General features: G+C 39.8%; 1 protein-coding gene across 1 annotated transcript in view; it reads right to left on the reverse strand.

Moving 5' to 3' along the window:
• Positions 1–2,076: 2,076 nt before the first annotated feature.
• The window catches only part of cdh22 (cadherin 22), a 73,168-nt gene continuing 55,878 nt past the window's right edge, over positions 2,077–19,366 (reverse strand). Inside the window, exons 9-12 of the mRNA XM_008289463.1 lie at positions 12,362–12,479; positions 8,485–8,634; positions 8,024–8,125; positions 2,077–2,606 (exon numbers count right to left, since the gene is read on the reverse strand). Of these exons, the coding sequence (XP_008287685.1) occupies positions 2,077–2,606; positions 8,024–8,125; positions 8,485–8,634; positions 12,362–12,479 (900 nt within the window). The remainder of the gene's footprint in view (positions 2,607–8,023; positions 8,126–8,484; positions 8,635–12,361; positions 12,480–19,366) is intronic.

Raw genomic sequence — 19,366 nt, forward strand, 5'->3', positions numbered from 1 at the left:
GCATCGCTCCTGTGCTGGTTAAAAAAAAAAAAAAAAGGACAAAACAGAGTGTGACAGCTGCAATATTTTGAATTTCTTTTCAAGTTGCTTCCACTTCAGCCCCCCAACACAAAAACAAAATCTAGATAAAGCTTCTTTTTGTCTAGCAGTGATGGATAATTTATGTTTGAAACACAGTTTAATGTCAGTTCCCAGCAAACTATCAGTGGATACAGTAGACCTATTACTTTGAAAATCCAGTTATGAAAGCAGCAGAATGTGAATCTCAGCCACTGTCTGACTGGCCATTTTAGCAGCAGATCATAAAGATGAAAGCAACTTCATGTGCCTCAGCATCCTCTGGTGACTACGACAATTACAGTAGTTTGGCAGAAGACAGCCGGGAGGGAGACACGCTGAGAGGAGAGTCTTTGTTTGGCTGTGGCCTGTCATATGGTCTGTTTGTTTCCGTCTACGACTGTTCTCTGAATCTACCCCTGGTGTAAACAAAAGCTTGCTCCACAATTATTCATAATTCAGGAGACATCTTCAGCTAACAAGTGGCAAACAATAATTAGTAACACGGATGCTCTATTTACTTTATCTCTGTGATCCCATTTACAGAGCAATTCACTGAGTAATTCACTTTATTGGACACAACAAGATGTCGTTTTTTTACCAAAAAAAATTAAATATTTATTTATTTGTCTTCATCTTTTTTTTTTCTTTTTCTTTTTTTTAATGTTCCATACAATTGCAAGTTAAGGTCAACACTGAATAGGTTGTGGATATCAGGTGAATGTGACCAGTCCATTCATCACGTGTTAGCCCGGAATCCACTCCCTATTAATTAGACACAACCATTCTGTTGTTACTAGTTCCCCCCTCCCTCCTTCCCACCCCCCTGAAGGAAATCAAATATCAAAAGCAAAATCAAAGAGGATATAAATGAATTGAACATATTGTACACATTCACACACAAATCTGGAATGAAGATTGGCTCCCTGTGGGACACAGCTGGCCCCCAGCCAATTCCATGAAACAGTCATTTTGTTTAGTCTTAAATCACTGTTGCGGTTTGTGCCTTATTGCCTTACAAATGGCTGTGGAGAAGATAAGAAAAGAAATTGTTAACACACAATTGTCCTCAGTTTGTGACCTCCAAAATCCCAACCCCCCAATTTTTTTCTTTTTTTTTTTTTCTTTTTTTTTTTAGAAATCACTAAAATACAGCAAAAGTGTGTCAGTCTCAGCCGGTTTGACTGAACTAGAAGCTCTTTTCTTCTGCAATTCTTTCATTCCAATTGTTTCCCTCCCTTTCTATCTGCCTTCGCTTTTCATATATCTGTCTTAAGTTGGTTATTTTACAAAAGTGGCAATAGAAAATAAATAAAAATATTTTCCAGAGAGTACTTTTTAGATGATCCACATGTCACCTCTGCACCAGTACTGTGTCCTCTGTCACTGCAGTTCTTCTTTTTCTTTCTTTTTTTTCCACGTTGTTTCTCATCTCTCTTATAGTGTCCTTCGTCCCTGACTCTTTCTTTAGCACGTCAGCAGCAGAGTGCACCGCTGCAGTTACCATAGCGATTGTGGTATAAATAAATAAATAAATACATAAAAACAAATAAATAGATAAATATCCCCTTCTTAAATAAATACATGTTTGTCAGACAGTTTGCCTTGGCATGGTTTAACCGTACCTATGTAATGTCGATGCTCTTTGAGTCAGTCTCATATCTTGAAAGAAAAGTTTTCATCTGGGAGAGAAACACATTCTCCCTCAACACGTCTAAATGGCAGTTTTGGATATCCCTCATTCTTTCCCCCTTTTTTACTAATATCATCACTGGAGCTTTCAAACGGAAGTCAGAAAACTCACAAAAAAACAAACAAGTGTTAAAAAAACCCAAAAACAACCAAGTTTTCTCAAAGGAGTTCAAAAGTCTGAGACTGGGAATTTTCTTAAAGAGATAAAGACGTGGTACTCTGTCTTTACTGAGTACACAGTGCTGGCTCTGATCTCAGAAGAGTGCCAGAGGGTGAGACGAGGAGAAGAAGGTGGAGTTTAAATGTCTCTGCAGAGGAGAAGCTGTGCTAGGACCCTTCCTCCTCAGGGTTTCCTGGAGCATAGTAACCTGCCAGTTGCCTGAAGCGTGGTCCCCAGTCGCTGAGGTAGGAGAAATCCTGCTCCGAGGTGGTGGACAATGTGTGGATGGAGCTGAGTGAAAGTGCAGGTGAACTGGTGCCTTCAAAGGCGTATGTCTGGAAGGAGTCATACGGCGGCACCGACAGGTCAGCGTCAGCCTGCTCCACCTTCTTTCGGATGTAGCCTTTGAAAAGGGAGAAGTCTGTTGCTGCCGCGGCGGCCGCCTCTGCGCCGCCGCCCACTCGGCTGGCTTGTATCCACTGTGGCAGGGAGCGGATGTCTGGGCCAGAGTCACAGCTCTTGGCCTCTGGGAAGTCATAGAGGTTTCTCAAAGCGCTCATGTCATATGCCTGAGTGTCCTGCTCCCCTCCGCCCTCGTCGTTGTACTTGATGACGTTATCCCTCATGTCCTCCTCGTCCTCTGCCATCCTCTGGCCCTTCCTGTGGCGTTTTAGGGTTAGGATCAGCAAGACAAGAACTGATGGAGAGGGAAATGGAACAAGACAGAAAAAAAGAGACCACAAGTGTAATCCCACATTAATGGTGAAACATGTACAGTACAGGTTAACGGAACGGGTATTTCAAGAAAATCTATGTCACGATGTATTGCATGCTCATGTTTTGGCACAACACCATATACAGGTTAAATTCAAATTTGTCAGATTAACCTGACTTCTAAAAGGATTTTATAAACTGTCATTTCAGCAAGTGTTTTGAAGCCTGCGACTTTCACACTCGCTGCACAGTAGACAAGGATTAGGCATTGTCAGGCTTAATTTAAAGAGCTTGTGTGCAAAAATTGAATTCTTCTCCGTTTTGTTACGAGAAATGACACACCAAACCAAGATCCAAGGCATTTAGTAGCAAAGAAAACAACTGTACCAAAGAAAATAATTATACTAAATGTATATGTCAACCATGTCCTGAGCATGATGGATTTGCAAGGACTTTCCATGGGAAAGTTTTGAACTACACCCATTGTAACTTTGATTTCACCTCTCAGGGCAAAGGCACAACAGGGGAAGATAATATATTATCAAGTTTTACATTTCAAATGCATGAGCATTGATTTTTCACATTCCTGATTGCCTTGCCCAGAAATATGATTCAAAAGGCCTAATGGAAGCCAATCTGTATATCAATACTCATCCAAGTCGAGTGAAAGCAAGACTTTGCGATTCTTCAACTTAAAAATCGAGGCAACCACCTCGAAAGAGATAGAACTGCCTCGGGAAAATTTAGACTGGATTAAAAAAGAGAAAACAATTGAGATGGATCATGTTATAGACTAATGAGACGAGAGGAAAACAAAGGCTGTATGCACAGATAAATCAATGGGGCTTTAATTTCAGCTTAGTTATTTTAATTACTGCCTACATTTGTGATTAGACGAGTCTCACTTAGCTCAGACACCCACTCCCTGACTTCATCATCCCTCCTCAGGGCTGCACTGTTCCCCCTGAAACTTCCACCAGATTTGTCTGAGATTTTCAATAACTTCAAATGTCATTTTCAGTGATCATAAAAACATATTACAGCCAGTTAATAATGAATTGTGTACACTGGGGACGGTGAGGAAGACGCTGAACAACTCAATTTTTAATAGTAGGATAAATAGCAATCAAGTCACTTTTTAATTAACTAATTAATAAGCAAATAAGAATGTGCAGAGGAATTAATGTACAGTACATGGCAAACACCCTCCAACACACGCGTTAACCAAATCAGAGTGATTTTACGATTTTATTGAGAATTATTTTATTCTAATGTTGCAGTCACTTAAATTGGGCAGACATCTATTTAATACATACATATAAAAGAACAACAAAACATCTACAGTATTCCAAAAAGTGAACCTGCACAACTGCAGTTTACTAGCATTACAGGGTGCCTGTCTCGATTATCAAACCAGTGTCTGTCCAACTGGATGCACTATTTTTACACTCATCATCTTACACCATTATACTGTGGTTATTTTGAAAACCCATTTTTCATGCTTTCAGTGGTTTTACAATACTTGGTATTGATCAGGGGCTTGAGTCCCTAAAGCTATTTGTGAACACTACTTGCAAAGAGATCATAAATGGCGGCACTGTCCTGTTTTCAAAAGTGATGGCCTCTTACAAATTGAAGAAAAATTACTAAATACTACACGGATGGATCCATGTAAGGATTGTAAGTCAAGCATTTGTTCTGATTAAGAAAATAAATGAAAATTAAAGCGAAAATAAATTACGCTGAAAATTGCAGGCTGCTTCTTGCAAATTTGGTGAAATGGGGTACGGTTTATTTGTTTACTTCTCTATAATGAAGACATCTATTCCTGCTCTCCCATTTAACAATATCATCTGATTTGGCAAAAACTTGGATGGTAGGTCTTTTTGAAACACATACTTATGGCCTTAAGTAATCCTCATAAATCCTCAAAAAATACTCATCATCAGAGATGAGACTTCTATTATAAAAAGATGATTATACTGAAATAATAAGGTTATTTGGTCTTTACTTGCTGAACTTTGATTGGTAGAAGGACATTTCTTTTACCGTGGCCATCTAGTGACTGTATTATCCTTTTTTCTTCCTTTTAACAGGCACAATGAGCAACTACTCCAAAGAGACGCCAGTGAAAGGACATTTAGATAGATCATTAACTAGTAGACACCATGCATCTTCTGGAACAGATAGCCTCTTGCCTCAAACAAATGCTTACAAGCCCACAGTGATAAAAAGACTGTCAATTATAATGGGGCCTGCGCTGTCTGGGATAGCATAGGCTGTTTGTTGTTTCGAACCTACCAAGACACCCATCCATACCCCCTGAAAATGAAATATTGCCACATTGTTTCGCAGTCAAACTAGATCGATGTCAAGAGTTTATATGCTGTGTACAAGAAATTCACACATGTTAAAGCCCACATATTAGTATGCATTAAAAAAGCCTATTGAAAAATGCACTCTTTCATAGTGACCTTGGAAGTCAGGATTCATCTCATCCTCCAAACTCATTTCTTTCTCCAAAGGAAAGGGCAAAAGAAAAATACAGAATTATATGCCGATGTTATCCATATGAATTACTTGTTGCTGCTCCTGGTAATTGTCTTCATTTGGCATAAATTGCTTAAAAATAACTTCTCGATTTCTATGCCTAAAGAGCCGTGCCAGACTGAAAAGCCTTGCTGGTCTTGAATGGGGATTTAACGCAGTATCTCTGACTGATAATGTACAGTTGTTCTCCTCTTACATTGTTTGCTTGGCTCCATTGGGAAAGCGTTGTCTGTGGCCTTTGTGTTTATTCTTCTCCTCCCTGAATGGGGCAAATTAATTGCCATGGGGTTGAAGAAAAGTCGTGGTTTGTGGTAAACTGTGGCACACGGCGCCATGCATACTAAACAAGTGCTAAGACAATTACTCTAAATTCACACTAATGAGAAGAGTAATAGGAGGCAGAAAACTTGATGTTATGAACTCCCTCATATGTGCAGATTAGCCACTTCTTCAGAAAATCCTGTTAAAGAGTGTGTGCCATTATTACTGGAACAAAGATGATCAGATAACATACTTCTGACAAAGCTCTCCACACTGAGTGTCACCACCTTTCCAGTATGCAGATGCTTGAACTGTAACTTGTTAAAGTACATCATTAGCATGCCTTCTAAAATGTTAATACAACACAGTTTACAGAATTTAGTTTTGCAGGAAGCATATGTACCTGTGTATAGCTGACTCCTATACATACAAAGCCGGTCCCCATGTGTACAGATGTTGCGATAAGCGTTCCTGACAAGACGGTTAATTTACCCTTGGGCGGCGCTGGTTGCCCCCGCGCGGGAGTTCATCACAAGCAGATGGGAGGTAATTGGAATGGATGCATGCAGATGCTACGACGCAGTGGAATGGATTCATCACATCAGGCCTATAAATGAACTGATGGAGGGACTGTTTGTTTGTAAGGTAATTAGGCAGAAATTTGTTTTCATTTTTCTCATCATCCAACAATTGATGTAATAGGTGGTCCAGCCTCTGGAGAGAGAGAGAGAGATAGAGCGGGCTGGCTGGTTAGGTGGTCACTGTGTGTGTGAGAGAGAGGACAATGTGCACGCAATAATAAGAGAGTGGATCGCATCGCAGTTAGGAGGTGTGGAGTGATTTCTCTGAGCCTGGTAATGCGTGCACAAGCAATTTAAATGTGCATATGTGACACACTAAGTAAAGGGAAAGCAGGAAAGAGCCAGGCATTGTGCACTCGAGACGATAAGATTGCTGTCACAGGCCTCACTCTCATGTTGTTATTCACACCACATGATAGTTGAGAAAACACTGCTCATCCCCATGAACCCAAACCCTGCAGCTCTGAGATTTCATTGTCCACATGTTGACTATAGCTGAAGGTAGGTGCTCCAACTGAGTCTGTCCCTTCATGCTCTGATTAGAGTTGAGGTGAGTCCATTTTCTACCACTCACGCATCAGGGTGGCATGGAACCGTCAAAGATTGGAGACGATGACATCACTAGAACCAACATGGCATCATTTTATTATCACAGGAATCATGAAAAACTGCATAATGTTGATTTTATTCCACTGAGGCTGTCACGAAAAATTTCTATGTACAATTAATCATTTTGTTTTTCTTTCCAAACAGTATTTTTTTTCTATATTAAGGGTCAAAGAATTGTTTTCCCGCTTGTGAGGTGGTGTCATCAAGCCCAGAACACCAAAACCATACACTGTAAACACAGCGTTTTTTTTTTTATAGCCAGCAGAGGTTGCTTCAGATTTGTACACAACATTTTTGTTGAGGCTTTTAAAACCACGATGAATAAATGATGCCCTGCTTTTGAAGTTCACTGCAGTAGATGGTTTGGTTAATGGAGACAGAGTTTTAACAACTCTCATTAGAAAAGCTCTTAAAAGAAATAGATAGCAATGTTAGTCACAGTTAAAGCTGCGTAGTGTCACCTCATCCATCATTCTCTGCCTGCTCGACGTAAAACGTGCAGAGGCACGAGCGGGGGAGACAAAACACTGTGACAGCGCTGTCGTTTCTCGCTGTCACTGAGGAGTGGGACGCTAAGACATACAGTGGGGGGAGAGCGAGAAACTAACTCATAAAATTTTCAAATATGACAATATCAAACAACTTTGGTCTCTGAGAGGGTGACTGTGTGCATGCATGTGTATGTTAGCGCGTGCACATGTGCACGTGTCCGTCTATAAAAATCCAAGAATGTCTGGAAAGCTTCGTCTATTTAAAGCCTGCTGTACCAGAGGGATGCGAGTGCTGAAGCAGCTCTTTTGCCTGTTTGCTCTCCTTAACCCCCCCACCACCACCACCACCACCCCTTCACTCCCATTCACTCCATCTCCGTCTGTGTTCCCGGGATCAAAGTGACTTGATATCATTCATAAAACCAGGCGTCACCTGTGCCCCTGTTTAAACAAAAGCTTTCTGCATACAAAAGAAAGCAACACGATGTCCAATAAGAACATGAGAGAAACATGAAAAATGTATCCTGTTTTAACGTCATTCATCCCAGTTTTTCTGCCACTGCATGTGCAATTTTGTTCGTGAAATATGGATAACTTCTAAAAGTGGTCAATCCATTAAAAGACACATGCTTGGTTGCATGATGTTATGCGCAGAAGGCATGGAGTCGTGTCTTTTGGTGCAGCCCTCAGACTTATCTTTTCACTCGTGCATCCCACTATTGAACAGGATGTTCCCTGTGGTCCTGGTGGAGTAGTTGAACTGAGCTATGACCCCTGAAAAAGCAATGCTAATAAATTGTGCTTATTCATCCACCTAGCCCTCCATCATACATCCATACATTTATCCCTCATACACCCATTCATTCATACATACATACATACATACATGAGAGCATTCATTTGCTTACCTATGAGGATGAGCATGCAGACCAGTAGTGCTATAAGTGCCCCGGGGCTGAGAGCCGCACTCATCACATAGGCTGTGGCATTGCAGGACTGGATGGCTCCCTCTGTGTTGTAGAGGGGAAAATGAGCATTTACTGTCCAGATTTAACACCAGCACTGAGTCAGTTCAGTGGACGAAGACTAAGTACTGTCTTAGCAAGAATAAAAAAAAAAAAATAAAAATCAGTTTTATCACATACAGCCATATATATATATTTTATTACTGAGCTGAAAACCGCAAAGTGGGCCATTTGTCTACAGATTTTTGTGGCTTTGTGTTATTTTGTTTTCCACAAATCTAAGCTGATAAGAACTGCTTGCTGACCAAAACAACCACATGTAGATGACCTTTTAGTAGTGCTGCAGTGGAAAGTGACAGTGATGATAATGTTAGTAATGGTGCAGCTCCTACAGTAGCTCTCACCTGGGTCGCAGCCACAGACGTGGATGGTCAGGGTGCCTGTGGAGCTGAGGGAGGGAGGCCCGCTGTCGACCACTAGAATCGGCAGGAAGTACACGTTCTGCTCATGGCGGTTGAAGCCTGATCGCTGGGTGCGGATGCCAGCTGTGTTGTCTGGGCGGGCGGTGTGAGTTAGTTTCGGGGGGGGGTTGGGGTCAGAGAGACAAGGCAAAGCAAAGAATTACACATGAGCGATTTCATATCTGAAGAACAATGCCTCTTTGTCTGCTCACTACTGTCTGCTTTTTTTTTTCTTTTTTTTTTTTGCCAGGCTGTAGTAGAGTTGATGAAAGTCAATCCAGTGAGCCATTTTTATTTGCACTGAAAGAAGAAATAGGAAAAGAAACGACAAGAGTTCATTATACAGGTCAAGTTGACATTATTAAAACATCCAGAAAAATCATAGTTCTCAAAACTTACACTTGACAATCTAGAATGTTTACCATTTGATTGCAGTGAAAATAACTTCTTCAAGAAAGTGCATTTGTGTTCAAGTGTTTACGAGCAACACTGATGGAGCACCAAGTACCATCCTTATCATACAAAGCCAGTAGAATAAATAATTCCCCATAATGCATAGTTCAAGGACTTCAGACAGAAGGTGTCAGGACTGTCAGGTTTACCTTGAGGTTAAATGATTTCACTGGGAAAGCAAACTACTTTTGTGCCATTTACATTTATCTTTTTTTTTTCTTAAGGAAAAAAAAAAAAAAAAAAAACGTAGGAGGGAAAATGAGTGTGAGAGCCACTGTTTGAAATTAAACTTCACCGATGTGCATACAAGCTCTCCGCCAGAGACACGGATAATGTAACAGCGAATACAGGACGGGGCTTTGACAAATAGAGTCAGAGTAGCTTTGTGGGTAGACTTGCATAGCGGATAGCAAGTAATCCATCTCCCAGAACATATATCACTGTTATCCATGTCACCCTAGAGCTCCTCTGGCACATGTACAACAATTTTCATATTACTGTTTATGTGCGGGAATGCTGCACCCCTGAGTCTGTCCTTTTGACTTTTACACAACATTCTCTTCCTCAGCTGCATACTTTGGAAAAAAATAAATAAATAAAAGATCCTCTCGAGACATATGAAAACATACATACGGTATATACACAGAGGCATCTTATGTGGCTTTGAATCAAAACTACTATGCTTAAAAACTTGGCAATACATTAAGTTTGATGGAAACTGCCTCCCACGCTCACCTTCACTGCATTTAAAAAACAGTAAATAATATCATTAGGTTTAGTTTTTTTTCTTTTTGCTTCATAGGGAAATTGAAATAAACACAAAGCTGCATGAGTCTGAAAACAAATCCTCTCAAATATGTGTTTTATACTGTATTGTATGTAATGTTTACCCAACCATCCAGATAGTGCATCTGTTTTCACTTAACACACTTAAAATTTATGAATCACGTTCACCTAAATGTTCATTTCTGTCTCTCTTTCACTGTTTTTTTATATGAGATTTCTGATTTGGGACATTTCTCAGGTAACATGATGGCAGTTTGTCATGTAGCAGCAAACTTTATTTGGTAAGATAAGGTTCTGCTTTACAGACTGCCAGCAATGACTTCAAAGAGTTTAGCAACGTGGGAAAAAAATGCCTTTTTATCATTGTGTGTCAAGGCTTGGAGACAGAATGCAATGTGAGGCCATGATGAGGAAAAGAAGAAGTGACAGATTGAAAGTGACAGGTTGACAAATGTGTCCATGAAAAGAGACACCAGAGTGGAAAAAAGAAGGGTAGGAGGATAAAAAAAAAAAGTCTAGGTGGTGTGTTGTTTGCCTTTCACTGCATACATACAGGGGATGACTACCTATATAGTTGGAGAAATGTGTGTATTTGTTTGTGTGTGTGTGTGTCGAAGAAACGGGGTGGGAGGTGTAACATTGAATTCAAGACTGTATATACTGTGATTATTTATCATTCTCCCTAATCACCCACATACACACCGCTTCACACTGCCAGCTAGGTGCAGCTATTAACACCCACAATAACAGAGGTAGTGGCAGAAAAAGGAAACAGAACAGAGAAACTGATCATAATGTTGTGTTATAGGCATGTGCTCAAATCATGGTGTAAAGACGAGAAAGAAAGAGCCAGAGGGACTCGTCTGTCAGACTTTTTCCTACCCGCTGCCCTTCTAAGCACATGTGTATACACAGTGTGTTTATTACACAGTACACACGGCTTGTGGTGTGTGCTTTTCCATTCACATGCATGTGAGCAGGACTGCAGCAGGCCTTGCTGCATTCGCATGGTGACATTTCCCTGGCTCGGGCTGCTCCCCTGACATTTTACTGGTGTCAGATCAATCTTGATTTAGCCAGATGTCACATTTACTTAGGTACACATTTCTAAACGAGGGATCTGCAAGCGCGTTTGCAAAAACACAGACAAGCATGAAAAAACTCATCTTCCTGACAAAGCAAAGCCATCACTGGGGAACACAGTGATTTTAATGTTTCCTTACATTTTGCAGATACGTAGAAATGCTGGGTTTAATACGATTTCCGTGACACTTGAGAAATATGAATATATATAAAGTTAATGCTTTCATACAACATTCTGTTACTGTAGGGAAAAAAAAAGTTCAGCCTAGCATTGCAGTTTATATTGTCAAGCAAACTTCTCCAGACAAGTTGTGAAAAATGTTGTTTGCAAGTACATGGACACAGACATGCAGTGTCTGTGCACTGAGAATATTAGTCTGCTTGGAGGACCAGAACAGGTGGTGTTCATCCAAAAGTAATAATAAACAAACATCTGCATGATTGAGGCAAATGGCTAATCAAAGAGAAAATACACTATTTTGCTTTCACTTTGAAAAAGTGAAAAGCAATTTTCAAAACCTCCTGGAAATGAACTTTATGAAATGTCTTATGTTAAAGTCTCTCTCCTGGCATTAATTATATTCCTAAAAGCTCAACTGTGCTCATTAAAATTACACATTTTAGAATTTGGGTTTTATACTTCCATGAAAATGATCCCATCAAGCTTTAAAATATCTTCGATGTAACTCAACACCTTTGCCTCCTGTAATATGCACAAACGTAGTATCCCTGCCTTTTCTTTCCTGCTGCTCCCTCCACTGCTCACTGCATCTTGAGCACACCAGCTCACCTACAACATTGTTCAAACGCAGTAAAACTAATCTGTGATACAGAATGAAAGGTGTAATACTGGAGTAATTAGTCATACATATTCAAACTGTAAACCGATTCCAAAGATTAGCGATACAAGCAGCCCTACAATGCAAACTGACCAGATTGGTTCCTGAAGTTTGTTACATATGAAGCCCTGGCTGTCTGAAGCTGTGTTTTTGAGACTCTCTTTGGCACACTGCAGTTTCAAGGCAGAAACACTTAGCCACGAAGTTGCTTGCTTATTTTTCATATAAAACCTCCACACAGGCATGCTAACAATTTTAAAAGCTTGAACTTAACTAAGAAATTACAATTATTTCTAATGATTTTGACGAGGTTCTCGGAGATGCAGCCTTTGAAACTAAGTCAACATTGTATTTAGGTCTACATTTGCAGAATTCCCTCATAGAGTTTAACACATTCTCACATTGCAGGGCATTTTAGTAAAGGTTGGTATTACCCTAAAATCTTCCATTTTCATTGTGCTCTTGAACATTTGACAGTTATGTTTACCTGCACCTTACTTACACTTGTTTAAATTGCTCACAACCAAAATAGCATGCAGTCTTATAGTACTCCTCTTTTACCAATACAGCCTAAAAATTGTGCTGATAATGACCTCAGCACAGCTACTCAAATATGCCTCTTCATCCATAACCCCAATAACGGATCTTTGCCCTCTCACCTTTGACATCCCACAGGGTGAAGTGTCGATTGTTGGAGGCTTCGGGGGCCAAGGTGAAGTAGAAGCGGTGCCCGGATTGTGGCTCGTCTCTGTCTACCACACTGATGGTATGAATTAACTGAAGAAAGAAAGGAAAAGCAGAGAAAAAAAGAAAGAAAGGGAAAAGAAACGGGTTAGATTTTTGACTCAGATCTGCTCAATGGAAACAAGAAAATGAATATAAAAAGCACTTTGCATTTCAAATGCCTCATGAGGGAGGGAGTGAGGTGGAGCGAGTGTACTTGGATGCAACAGACTGAGAAGGCTTCCTATGAAAGAGTAGTTCAAAGGGGTTACAGTCACAAAGAGATAAAAACTTCTTTCTCCAGAAAGTTGACACAGCAGTATGAAAAATGCCTTAACGTTAGAAATGCAAAACTATCATAAAATGCCTCACTAAAAATCTTTTTTTTTTTTTGAACAGTAAAGACAGAGGCACTCTGTGAGGTTGCCATATTTGCTCTGAGAAGGAGTAAAGTCAAAATGGAAATAAGCAGAGGAACAGAGAAACAAGGAGACTATGAGGGGGGTGTAGTCTTCCTATCTAATGCAATCATAGTGATCCACATTCAAAGATAAAAATCAGCTGTGATCCAATTTTGAGAACTCTGTGTGGACACAATAAGGCGAGATAGGATTCAGTGTGAGCTGCGCAGACATCAAACAGCCCCTGGAGATCCTTTCACCTCAACACGAGGCTCTCAGTGACAATTCATCCTCCTCTCATCCTGTTACATCAAACCACAAGCTGTTAAATGCTATTTTCACATCACATCCGTCGGCTCTGTTTCCTCTCCCAGCGCACAACGTATGTGTCTGTGGTCGTATTGTTTTGATTCCCCCTCACCTTAGTTTACTGCAAAACAAAAATGCGTACTCGTCTAGTGTTGGTGAATAAAATAAAAGCTGCGAACAACACAGGGCGGAGTATAAAACCAGGATCTGTTAAAATTTGTTGTAAAACCACTTAAAATATCAAAATTATCTATAGAACAGAGATGTAAGAAGAGCACCACAAGAGCACTGCGAAGCACATATGGCACATGACATGTTTTCACAGAGAAGTATATGTTTTCAGGCATTTTAATTTAAAACTAAACCTGAACTTCCCGTTGTACCACACTACATTTTTATATCATTCACTGTCAGAAACAAAACTGTCAGAATGTAAACTCTGTAAACTAAAAAGTTAAACTCAATGCATGTTTTAAATATAAGTAATTTTACTAAAACTATACAGTCATGTAATCCTCAATCATTCTGATGAGTCAGAGCTTTGAATAATGCTTGCTCGCCTTGAGGTAAGTCAAGGTGTTCTCTTTCTATTCTGTGTGACTAAAACAGATTTATATTTTGCCTGGGAACATTTTATCAAGCGCTCAAGATTTTTGCATACTTTAATTTTTATTTTAGTTTTTTCTGGTTAAATAATGGATCTTTTCTTTTCAGAATACTTTGGAGGCGGATTTGACTTTCTCTGCAGCTATGTCTTTGTTGTAAGAGGTGATGCTGCACACCTGCAACAATGATTCAATAATAACATCCAGACTTAGCATGGGTTGATTAGGAAGTCAGCAGGCAATATTTTGACATTTGGACATGACGCAGAGAATCCTGACAAGGCACAGATTAATTATTTTCACAGAACAAGTCTGAGACTAATAATTATTTAAAATATTTAAAACAACTTCAGAGCAGGTTTCTGCCCTTTCAAAAAAAAAAAAAAGTTGGTCATTTTAGAACATTTGGTTTACGCCTTAACACAGAAAGTATGATTTGTTCACTTGTTGGTGAAAGTTAAACACACAACACTGCAATGTGACATGCTTTTGATAATACGCTGAATAAAACTATGAATGCAGACCTTTTTTTCTGACTCTGATTTTCGTTGTTCTGGTGAGAAAAATGGTTAAATTAAGCCAAATGTGCACCGAAAAGGTAAAAAAAGTGGATAAAATAGTGTATCTGGAGCACCAGCCTCAGTTTTTGATTTTCAACAGTGAATCATGGTCAATTCATTTACAAAAAAAAGACTCTTATGTCAAAGTGAAAACTAACTACTACTGAGGCTCCACAGTTAAGTGTTTTAAAACATGTACTATAATAGAATGTAATAGTAAAAGACAGCAGGATGACACGACCATATTTGTCTGTTCAATGTTAGACAACAGCCAGCAGCAGGTTAGTTTAACGTAGCAAAAAAACTAGCCTGATTAAATCTTGACTTATTCATAAATAATCAAATTACATTTTATTTGTTCAATCTGGACAAAAACCAAGTGTTAACCAAAAACATCACTCCACTCAAACTATTTCTTGGCCAGGACCAGTGACGTTATGGAGTTTCCACTACCTGGCCACTGCCCAGATTTTTTAAACCAATTAAACAAAGGAGATTAAATCATGGAATCAGTGAGCTTTCGAGGTGATTGCAGGTGGATTTTGGACTAATTGTTTTCCTATGTTTCCAGTCTTTGTGCTAAGTTAAGCTATGTGGCCGCTCAAGTAAACTTCAAATATCTTACATGGACCTGAGAGTGGTGGCTACCTTTTCATCCAACTCTCTGCCTGAAAGCAAGTGAGCATATTGCCCAAAATTAAAAACTCTACCCTTAAATCAACTATAGAAGGATCACAATATAATTGAAAACTTAACTTTCACAATGTATGCATAGTCGTGTGTGCTTGTGTTCCAGTTGGTGCTCTAATCAGCGGTGTAGATGTACAGTATCTACTGCTGTCTGTCCATCTCACAAGGCAGCAGACTTGCAACACAGATGGCAAATGTCATTTTGTCAATAAACCATTCATTGTTTTTGCAGAAAAGCTGAGTGCTGCATCTGACTTTATGGAATCTGACTTTTCTATATTTTCTGTTTAAGCCTATTTTCTATCTGTGGTATTTGTTTAGCAGCCCACTCCTGTTAGTCTCGTCTAGTATCAGCAGCATTACTCCCAATGCAAACAAGCTCAGCTTTCCACATTAGCCTATTCTTAAGGGTCTTGGCAAAGGATCTTCCCCCAGAACAATTCCACATCCTTTCATAGCCAACCTATACGATCAAAACTCTTGCATGAAAAGGAATCATATCATACTAGGGAGTCTAGTTTTTCCCCCATCATAAGCAATATACTTGGCTATAATCATGGCTGTATAAGTTACAAATGGTCAGGAAAATAAAAAAATTAAGTTGTCCGCTGGCTTTTGTTGTTTTTGCAGAACCTTGAAAGAAGACTATCAGATTCATTTCAGCTTTGTAAGTTGGTTTATTTATTTATCTTGTTATTTTTTTGCAAACTGCTTCCCACAGAGTGATCCTTTTGCTGTTAAAAAAGACAAGTTTCATCTTGCAGGAAGTCCCCTCATATCTGTTTCAGGCACACCACACACACATATACAGGTGAACTGCTCGGAGGGGCTGTTCAAAATCAGTGGAGACACACATGACAAACAACCCCCAGAACTGCTATTAAGTGAGGCATTTCTCAGAATGATTAAAGTCGGTTGTTCAGTGGCTGTAATTCCTTTGTCTGCGCACAAAAGCTCACAAAATCAGATAAGATCGAGGGGAAATATATCAAGCCATTACTCAGCTGTTACAGTAGCGGTCTCTCCTTTCAGGTGCAGGATACTTAGAAAATGTTAAACGCAGCTTTGTTTACTTGACTGAAGCTGTCTTGGTTCTATCTTCTCTCCACTACCTGTATGGCGGCCTGCTCCCGCTATTCATCACTGAGATTTCCTTTTCCTCTGATTCCTTGTCCTTTACAGTTATCTTGGCCAAAGCATCTTCCTTTTATCCGTGTCCTTTCCAGAAAAATGTGTCCTTCATTCATCATCCATCGGCAAATTGATTATTCAAATAATAATAGTGTAGATACACCACACCTTTCTCACATATAGAGACATTTGCTTTATTCTGTGATTTTTCTTTTTTTAAGCTCGTGTTGCTGGTCTGTGAGACATCCTCAATTAATTATGAGCCTGCGTGGTGACTCTGCATTACTGTGACTAAGCTACTGCCAAGCACACTTCCGGGACACAATTGTACCTTCACAATAAACAACTACTCAGCATTGACATTGCATCACAGACACAGAACCGGCTTAGTCATACTCATGGCTCAGGGAGGCTGTTTGGGATAATATGGCTTACTTTGTAATTACAAAATGCTACGGCATGATTTCAGGGTAAATCACATGCTCCCTTAGTGCGCAAAAACTGCACTCGCGAAACACAGCAGCACATGGAAATGAACCAGGCATGACTGCCTGTGTTCCTACAAAAGTGGTTAAAAAAATCGTACCCATGTTGCAAATTGCTGTAGTTAAAAAAAGTGTTGACTCCAGCTGCACTGCAATCTTAGGCACTAAATTATATTTCAAAAGCGAACATACATTGTTTTGTTTAGTTTTTTTTTTTTTTCCACCAAGTTGTGTCCATAAAAAGAAGCTGCTTCCTGGATTTGAACATCATGACAAGAGGTCACAGCTCTGTCTATGTGAGCCACCACTGTTAGCACTGGTGTCAAGACAAAGACTTGGTTGGTGCCATCATGGTTAGTAGTACTGCTTTGGCTCTAAATACGACTCATAAGCAAGTAATATTGAAGTTACTTATATTTACTGTACTTGCCTATGAAAGGAATTTATAGAAGACTGAGTTGTAACATCTGCCACAACACTGCCTGATTGCCTTTACGACGCCATTTCAGATTTCTTTATCATTATTTCTATTTTAAAACCACCGGACTAGCGAGTTTGAAAGGCATGTTAACTTTAAGTTTGAAACTTTCTGATGATCCTTGAACTACTAAGGCATGCAGTTTCGTCTTAACCAAAACTAACCTTAGAATTGTTACGTTTCATCAAAATAAACTGTTTATATAAACCAGATTTGGTAAAAAAACAAAACAAAACTACAAATTCTGAGCTTCTCTGCAATTGGGAAGCCATTAGTGACTCATCTGTGACCAACAATATTGATCAAAACTCTTTTGCTGAACTGCAGGCTGTGTTGATTAGACAAATTGGAACCAAAACAAAAATGCAAGAAGCAAAATATCTATTCAATGTAGAATCACTTTTTTCCCCCCGATATTGATAACACCTTTAAGAACTAGGAAAAATTCTGTATGGGTTGATTTGAGTTTTTTGCAACTTTTGTAAAATATTTGATTTTAAACATTTTCGATGACTGATGGCATTCTGACTGCGTCAGACTGCTCTTTCTACTTCTATCCATGGCTGTGTTGTTACTGGAGAGGCGCAGGACTTTATGTAGCAGTAAAACTGGAATTGCGTGGGGCTTAGAGGGTTAACATTTAGGAAATCAGATGAAATATAGCAGTTTGTTTATTGATAGCAGCTTTTTAAACAATATGGCTGAACATAAGCCAACAGCAAATGGTGTACCAGTGTACACTTAAAGAAACACCTGCAACACAAACAACTAAGTCATTCCTTTCAAGAAATGAGCTGTTCAGGATTTGTCAATCTGTTTTGAACTGCTTTCAGCACCTTGCACCTTGACGTGTGTGCGCTCTGACATACCAACACAGTCACCATGGAATGAAGCAGAAACCACCACATTTCCAATCATCCACAGTGGTGTATGAAAAACACAGTTGAATGTGCTGTATGCCAATAAATAAATAAATTTTCCCTTCTTCTCATCATTCTTTGAAGCCCCGTCAGGATTATTTCATTCCGAAGGTAAAAGAATAATGAGAGAAGAGAAGCCACTATATGCAATAACTTTATTATCAACTGAGGTATGACTGTACTCCTTTCTTTGAAGAATATGAACAGCTTCGAAGACATAGTAAGTGAGCCATGATCTGCATTCTGTGACTGTGCCCTCAGCGGGGGGGGGGGGGGGGCCCCCCCGGGGCCGCCCGCGGGGGGGGTTTTCCAACCGCGCGCGGGGGGGGGGGGGGGGGGGGGGGGGGCGCGGCAGGCAGCATCTCGGGGGTGAGTTCTAACTGAGCGCCGAGGGAGAGAGACAGTGGAGTGAGAAAGAGAAAAAAAAAAAAAAAAAAAACGAGTGAGGACGAGAGCGAGTGTGTGGGAGTTTATCGAGCAGCTATAGCGGAGCTCCCTCAAGCACAATCACCTAATTAGATTTCTATCTAGCAGTCCCCTTTCCTGACCCCCTTAAATCTCTTGCATCTCTGGAAAGCTAGAAGGGGAGACTTTCCCAAAAGTACAGCCCATCTGCACTGGAAGGTGTCTGAAAGGTGAAGGTTGTGAGAGGGAGGCAGCTTTCTCATTCGCAGCAGATATCAACCATTTCGGGATGGCAGCGGCGAGGTAATGAATAAATAAATAAATAAACACACAACTACTTAAAATGTGCTGCGAGAGGTTCATCTCTGATGCCTGGGATGCACTGTAAGCGTCGGGGGTGTGTTTTCAAATGCATCCATTACTTTGAGTGGTGAAAAGCATCCTCATGATGTCCAGTGGAGAATTCAAATGTCTCACTGCATTGCTCTAAAGTGGATTTGGTTTTTGGAGATTTTTTTAGTGGCCACAGCATAAAAAAAATAATTTAAAAATAAGATTAAACACCAATGCCATAATGTTTCTGCTCAGCCATATTTTTCATTAGCTGCAGTTGATGTTTTTGAAGGATTAGTACTGTACATAGAAACAACGACTACATATTGTATTTAGCTTCTACATAGCTCGTCAACGTGGACTTAAAATAAAGCCATGCTCTCTAGAAAAATGACAGAAGCAATACATGCACATGCTCATTTGAGTTACAAAGGATGTCATTGTTAAACTGCCACAAAAAAGTTTTTGAAAAAAAACAAAAAACAAATTTGACATTTATATGGACTGACAAACATCTCTTCAAGTAGAGGACTTATCATCTGCAGAGCACCACTAAAACACGAAATGCACTGCATCAAATGACACATGTCAAAAGTGCCATCAGATGCACCTAGACCTTTACGC

Source organism: Stegastes partitus, unplaced genomic scaffold, assembly GCF_000690725.1.
Source record: "Stegastes partitus isolate 25-593 unplaced genomic scaffold, Stegastes_partitus-1.0.2 Scaffold617, whole genome shotgun sequence".
Taxonomy (NCBI): domain Eukaryota; kingdom Metazoa; phylum Chordata; class Actinopteri; family Pomacentridae; genus Stegastes; species Stegastes partitus.